The 8,069-nt window shown below is 43.1% G+C and overlaps 1 protein-coding gene across 1 annotated transcript in view; it reads right to left on the minus strand.

Moving 5' to 3' along the window:
- LOC119951523 (probable E3 ubiquitin-protein ligase HECTD4) overlaps positions 1–8,069 on the minus strand; it is a 415,771-nt gene that overhangs the window by 273,528 nt on the left and 134,174 nt on the right. The window contains 1 exon segment of the mRNA XM_038774748.1: positions 5,918–6,088. Within this exon segment, the coding sequence (XP_038630676.1) occupies positions 5,918–6,088 (171 nt within the window).

Consider the following 8,069-nt stretch of genomic DNA (forward strand, 5'->3'; position numbering starts at 1 on the left):
TGAATTCCCACGATCAGGAATGCCACGATGGACGGCTCCGCAACCCTCCCGACACCCGCCCGTGACCCACTCGTGGGTCGTGACCCCCCCCACTTTGAAAATGTCTGAGAATACTGCCACGAATAGAGAATTTGAGCTAAGATTAGAAAGTCTGAGGTTGTTTCTTTGAAACAGACGTTTGAGGGTAGAAGGGCCTAGATAATGTGGATAGGAAAAACTTATTTTGCTTAAAAAGATATTTCATCAGCCAGGGCATAGACTTAATACAAGTAGAATAATTAGATTGGAGTGGAGGAGCATTCTTTTCACCCAGAGCAAGGTGGGAGCCTGGAACTCTGCCTGAAAGGTTGGTAGAGGCGGAAATCTTGGCAACATAAAAAAAAACACTTGGATATGCGCCTGAGGCGTTGTAACTTTACAGGGCTATGAAGCCAAGAGTTCAACGGTGGGATTAGGCTGGACATCTATTTCATAGCTTGCTCAGACACGATAAAGCAAAAAGACTCCTTTTCTGCTGCAATCTCCATTTCAAACCTTCCAGCTTACTGATCGAATCATTTAATTACAAATTGGAGAGATTTTCTCACTGAAAAGCCACACGCTTTAAAATATTAAAACATTTTTAAATATTAAAAATTTTCAGCTGCAATCTGATTTAGAATGAATGCGGAAAAATTATTGGCATTTTCAGCAAAATCTTCATTATAACTGTGCCAAAGAATGGCTCAAGAATCATAAATCACTGATGGAGGGGATCATTGGCAGGAAATAAATTGGTGCATAAAAATGTCAATAGCATTCAGTTCATTAATGAACCACCACATAAAGAAACAGGAAACAATATTTGGGCCATATTCATCATGACTGGAAAATTTAATCAATTCCCGCAAGGTGAATTAACTTCTAGATGTGATCAGCTAAAAAATTCACCAGTTCAGTAACATCAGCATGTCTGGCTCTCTCCAACTAATGGGTTGTTTCTCCGGTTTTGGTAAAAGGAGTGTTCTCCTGAAGCTGGTGGATTTATCTTGGATTTGTTGATTTTGTCAAATTAAGATTAATGTTAGTAGTTATGCATGTGTGAATTTCCTTCAAGCCTGTTAATTAGGACTGCAAGTATTTTATTCTCTCCCTCCACTCTTCCCCCTCGCCATTTTTTTCCTCTCGTGTGCTCCAAGCTATACCCCAACTGAAATTGAAATGACAAGCAAGCAACAATCACCTTGTAATAGCAGAACAAAGTAGGGACACATACTGGAGTTGACAGTTATGGCTAATGTTTTGTTCCTCTCTTCCAGTGATTTTTTAAATTCAATGATGGGATGCGAACATCGCTGGCTACGCAAGCATTTAATTCTCCTCCCCAATTTCCCTGGTGAGTTCCTGCAGTGAATCTTTTTTTTTAAAAAAAATTTTAGATTAGCCAATTATTTTTTTTAATTAAGGGGCAATTTAGCGTGGCCAATCCACCTACTCCGCACATTTTTGGGTTGTGGGGGCGAAACCCACGCAGACACGGGGAGAATGTGCAAACTCCACACGGACAGTGACCCAGAGCCGGGATCGAACCTGGGACCTCAGCGCCGTGAGGCGGTTATGCTAACCACTAGGCCACCGTGCTGCCCTCCTGCAGTGAATCTTGTACACACTATTGCCAATGTGCATCGGTGATGGAAGGAGTGAATGCTTGTAAATGGGATGCCAATCAAGCAGCTTTGTTCTGGATAGCATTGAGCTTCTTGAGCGTAATTAGAGTAGCACTCATCCAGGCAAGTGTCTTGTAGATGGTGTACAACCTTTGGGGAGTCAGGAGCTGAGTTACTTGCAGCATGATTCATAGTCTTTGACCTGCTCTTGCAGCCAAAGTATTTATAAGGTGAATCGAGTTTGGTTTCTGGCCAAAGGTAACCCCAGGATGTTGATAGTTGAATTCATTGCGTGCCTTGGGGTACTGCTTCACTCTCTTGTTGGAGATGGTCACTGCTCGCACAAATGTGACATGTCACTTTAGTCAGTCCATGCGTGGATATCGTCCAGGTCTTGTTGTATCTGGACACGGACTACTTCAGTATGAGGAGTTGTGAATTGTGCTGAACATATTAGCAGTGAATATCCTCACTTCTGATGATTGAAGGAAGGTAATTGATGAAGCAGCTGAACATGGTTGGGCCAAAGACACTACCCTGAGGAACTCCTGCAGTGATGTCCTGGAACTGAGATGATTGACCTCCAATAACCACAACCATCCTCCTTTGTGCCAGGGATGTCTCCATTTAGCAGCAAGCTTTCTCCTTCGATTCCAATTGACTGTTCAGGCTTTTTGACCATACTCGATCAAATGCTGCCTTGATATCAAGGGCAGTTACTCTCACCTCACCCTCTGGCATTCAGCTCTTTATCCAGGATTGAACCCAAGGCTGTGATGATGTCATGAGTTGTGATTCTGGCGGAATCCAAACTGAGCATCAGTGAACAGGTGAGTGCCATTTGATACCACTGTTGATGATGCTTTCCATCACTTTAGAGTAGCCAGGTGAGACTGTAGTCGTCAGTTTGGATTTGTCCTGTGTGTATACAGGGCATACCTGGACAATTTTCCACATTGCCAGGTAAATGCCAGTGCGTAGCCATATTGTAACTGCTTGACTAGAGGTGTGGCCAGTTCTAAAGCACAAGTCCTCAGTACTATTGCCGGAATATTCTCAGCCCATTAAATTTGCCGTTTACAGCACCTCCAGCCATTCTTTAATATCATGTGGAGTGAATTGAATTGGCGGAAAACCGGCATCTTTGATGCTGACAACCGTTGGAGACAGAGATGGATCCTCCACTCAGCACCTGGCTGAAGATTATTGTAAATGCTGCAGCCTTACATCTTTTGTGCTGATATGCTGGGCTCCCCCATCATTGAGGCTGGGGATATTTTGGAGCCTCCTTCTCCAGTGAGTTGTCTACTTATATGACCAGGTGTGGCAGGACTGCAGGGCTTAGGTCTGAACTGTTGGTTGTGGAACCACTTACCTGTCTGTCTATTGCACGTTGCTTACACTTTTTGGCATGTAAAGTAGTCTTGAGTTGTAGCTTCACCAGGCTGACACCTCATTTTTTGATATGTTTGGCGTTGCTCCTGGCATACCCTTTTGCATTCTTAATTGAACCAGGGCCGATCCCTGGCTTTGTGGTACTGGGCCATGTGGTTACAGATTGCGGTTAAGTACTATTCTGCTGCTGTTGATGGTCCATAGTGCCTCATGGATGCCCAGTCTCAAGTTGCTCGGTCTGTTCACGATCTATTCCATCGAGCACAGTGCTAGTGCCACACAACACCAATAGAGGTTATCCTCAATGTGAAGATGGGGCTTCATCGTCAAGGTTTGTGCGTCAATCACTCATACTGATACTCTCAAGGACAGATGCATTTGTGGCAGGCAGATTGGCGAGAATGAGGTCACGTATATTTTTTCTTGTTGCCTACCGCAGACTCAGTCTAGCAGCTATGTCCATTTGGACTCGGTCAGCTTGGACAACGATGGTGCTACCGAGCCTCTGATCGACATTAAAGTTCCCTAACCAGAGTATATTCTGTGCCCTTGTCACCCTCAGTGCTTCCTCCAAATGGTGTTCAACATGGAGGAGTACTGATCCATCAGCTGATGGGGGTGTAACAGGGAGGTTTCCTTGCCCATGTTTGATGACATGAGACTTTGTGGATCAGGAGTCGATGTTGAGGACTCCCAAGGCAATTTCTTCTCGGCTGCTTAACGTGCTGGGTCTGTCCTGCTGGTGAGACAGGGCATACCCAGGGATTATCATGGTGGTATCTGGGACATTGTCTGTAAGCATTAGGAATTTGGGAAATTAACTAAATTAGCAGTGAACCCGAGACGAAAACAATATAACAGACAAAAAGGCTAGCAGGCATCTATAAGAATAATGAGATGCCGTTTTCCCAATAACAAGGTTAGCAAACATCTGAACATTTGAGGTGCCATATCAGAAATATTGTTTACCAAAGATGAGTGGAGCTATAAAAATGATAAATTCTAAAGGAAAGGAATTTGAAGATGTAGACAGCCGAATCCACAGGGTGGGATATCAAAGAGGCTGAACAGTATAACTGCTAGCACCCTCATTGGGGAAGCAGGCAACTTCTCCATCCAACAGTCAGATCGGCCAGTTCCAATTATGGTCCGAGTCACGAAGGCCTGACCGATTTAATCTTTAGAGCCATGGCAGTTGGTAGATATTCTCCTCAAAGATAGTTTCATGCCTTTGCTAAACCAGGAAGAGACATTTCCCAGACTTGGTCACCTAAGCAGTATTGTGTGGTAACTATTAGTTGGATTTGACCTATATAGTTACTAAAATTGGATGTTGCTTGGGAAAATGGGTGTCTCAGTGAATTCAGGAAATATGGGTATTTTTGGGAACAAGAGGTAACTTCAGATAAAACAGTATGTTTAGTGATCAATATACTTAAGTATCCTAGTGTGTATTAGTCTTTTTTCTCTTTTTTTTTACTTGAACAAATATTCTTTATTCATTGAACTGGTTCCCTACTTCAACAAACATACACCACTAAGAAACAGTGTCTCAAGGTATGCTTCAGGATTTGAGACACTCTTGCAGGTAACATCAGCGGGGTATGATTCCATGAGTACGTTTGTGTCCGGTTGTTATTTGGCTAGCTCTCCCAATTTTGGCACAGACCCCCACATGTTCATAAGGGCGACATGGCTGGGTTTGGTGTTGTCATTTCCAATGCATAAGTCAATGCAGAGTGAACTGTCTGGTTTGATACAACTGAGTGACTTGCTGGGCCATTTCAGAGGATATTTAAGAGGTTTCACTATGGGCCAGGAGTCATGTGCAGGTCAGACTAGGTAAGGGCTGCTGATTTCCTTCCCCAAAGGGCCAGATGTGTTTTTAATGACAATCAGCAATGGTGTTAATTACAGATTTTTATTGAATTCAAATCCCATCTTCTGCCACGGTGGGATTGGAACCCAGGCACTCCCAGAGGATTATCCTGGGTCTCTGGATTAATAATCCAGTGATAGCACAACTATTGGGTGCAGAGGAGATTTACCAGGATGTTGCCTGGTATGGAGGGAAAATCTTATGAGGAAAGGCTGATGGACTTGAGGTTGTTTTCGTTAGAGAGAAGAAGGTTAAGAGGTGACTTAATAGAGGCATACAAAATGATCAGATGGTTAGATAGGGTGGACAGCGAGAGCCTTCTCCCACGGATGGAGGTGGCTAGCACGAGGGGACATAGCCTTAAATTGAGGGGTAATAGATATAGGACAGAGGTCAGAGGTGGGTTTTTTACGCAAAGAGTGGTGAGGCCGTGGAATGCCCTACCTGCAACAGTAGTGAACTCGCCAACATTGAGGGCATTTAAAAGTTTATTGGATAAGCATATAGATGATAAGGGCATAGTGTAGGTTAGATGGCCTTTAGTTTTTTTTCCATGTCGGTGCAACATCGAGGGCCGAAGGGTCTGTACTGCGCTGTATCGTTCTATGTTCTATGTTCACTGTCAATGCACAGTTATAAAATATATAGACAAAATGTAATTGTAACGTGAAAGTTTACGGAAAATATTGTAGCAGGCAATCAAATTCACAAGCAGTAAACTAATCTTTTAGAATATTTTGAAAGCAGCACTTAGAAGGAACATGGCACATGTCGCATTACACAAATTATTCAAATCACAATCTTGTACTATATCCACTGTAGGTACCTTCCATACAAATAAGTGTGAAACCATGACCAGACATAATTGGCAGTTGCATTATCCAATAAATTTAAGATTTAAAAATTATATATTCTGGAAAATGAAGGCACGGTCATGGTGGTTAATAAAACAAACATATCTCATTTAGTTTTAAACCAAAAACATGCAGAATCTTACTGTCAGTTCAAAGACATCCATGAAGACAGAATGGCCTTTGGGAGTTTTCTCATTCAAGCCTGCGGGAGACCAGATCCAATAGATGTAAGTCCCGTCTGAGCAGAGATGGATTGTGGTCATGTTGCTGCCTACTGGGAAGTGATTCGATGGCATGGACACAATCTGAGACACCTGAACAAACAGTAAATAAACACACCTTGATCAGCCAGGTTTCTGATTGAATTATGTTGGATCTGAGATTTACAAGTTTGAAAAAGTTTGTCCCAATGGCAGCACAAAGACCTGCTTAAAAATGAACATTCCCAGATTCTCATGATGGCTCAGTACATGTGCAGTGACTGATTCATACAAAAGACCAAGCGGTGGGAGTGCCAGAAGTGCAAATGTGGATACTGGATGCAATCAAGTTTGGACAGGACTCCTTCTACAGACAATTTAGTGACTCGCCACCAAGATTCACAATGGCCATTCATGTGACATACAGGCCCCACCACTTAAAATATCCACTCACTTGGCCAAAAAGTGGTAAAATTCACCATTCTTATCAGTTTCAAAGTTTTCAGTTACAACATCTCGCGTGTTCCGCATATTATGGGCAAAAATAGTTGTGCTTACTCACTATTGAGGAGTTCACAATCAGCCTTTTGTTGGGAATTGATCGGAAATTACAGCTATAGTTAGCACTAAATCTGTGCAGTTACTGCACAGTGAGGTTCAAAGTTAGCATCTGTTCACATGCCAATTGTCAACATATATTACACAATTAACTTAGTAATAAAAAGCACCTCCCAAATCAAATAGTAAAATAATTTCAATTCCCAGTGGCTATATATCAGTTTGTCACTTCCCTGTCAGGCCAAAGTCATGAATCAGCAACAACAACATTCTTGTTTAGTATTACCACTTCATGCAAGTTATCACACAATCAACAAAGCGCATTGGCACAAATGTGACCAATATATGCTGGAAGTCTAATGATAAAGGAATTATACCCCAACGAAAATGAACTTCAGGAGCAATAGAAGAGGGAGAAATTTGACAAGACGAAAATGATAGTGCTACGTTAAGTATTGAGAGAAACAAGTTAAACAATTTGAATGGGGACTAGAGACTTGGAAAGAAATAACATTGTGGACAGCTTCAGTTTTTTTTTGTAATAAGCTTATTGCTATCATCTAAGGAATACATGAACAAATGGGTGTTCATCAATAGCACTTGTATGCAGATAAGGAAGTAATAGGAAAATGCAAGATTCAATGCAGTTCGACTTAACTAAATCAAATTCTAATGATTTACAGAACAGTTTGCAAAGTTTGTCACAACACCCTGGGCTAGTGCGCGGTCAATTCCAGCCCCACTTGACACAAATTAATTTTAAATATACCTGGGCTGCCCAATAACTAATCACCAAGTTTGTAAATCTAAACACAAATAACCACTTATTAACAGTAACTATAATTAAATAGGCAGTGTGGTGGCAGCCAGGGACCGGGGGTCAATTCTAGCATTTGGTGACTGTCTGTATGGAGTTTGAACTTTCGCCTGAGTGCACGTGGGTTTTCTCCGGGTGTTCTGGTTTCCTCCCACAGTCCAAAGATGTGCAGGCTAGGTGGACTGGCTATGCTAAATTGCCCCTCATTGTCCAAAAGGTGAGGTTGGGTTATGGGATTTGGGTCCTTCAGAGGGTCGGTGCAGATCGATGGGCTGAATGGTCTCCTTCTGCACTGTCGGGATTCTAGGTGAAATACAACTGGTGAACTACTATCTAATATTTAAATCCCCCACCCCCTCGCTTTAATGTGTCTGTCACACACACACACACACACACACACACACACACACGTGAAAGAGAGGTTAAAAATATTAAAAGGATAAAAGTCTTCCAATTAAGATTATTCCTTCACTCTAGGCCTACAGTTGGATCATACTTTTGCCTCCCAATCTGTAATGTTTTCACTGTAGACTCATTAGTGTCTAGAGATTTCAGTCTTCAGACTGCAGGTAGCAGAGCAGGGGGCGCGAGGGAAGGGGAGCGGGCGGGGGCGCCGAGGGAAGGGGAGCGGGCGGGGGCGCCGAGGGAAGGGGAGCGGGCGGGGGCGCCGAGGGAAGGGGAGCGGGCGGGGGCGCCGAGGGAAGGGGAGCGGGCGGGGGC

Source organism: Scyliorhinus canicula, chromosome 1 (genome assembly GCF_902713615.1).
Source record: "Scyliorhinus canicula chromosome 1, sScyCan1.1, whole genome shotgun sequence".
In the NCBI taxonomy this organism is placed as follows: Eukaryota; Metazoa; Chordata; class Chondrichthyes; order Carcharhiniformes; family Scyliorhinidae; genus Scyliorhinus; species Scyliorhinus canicula.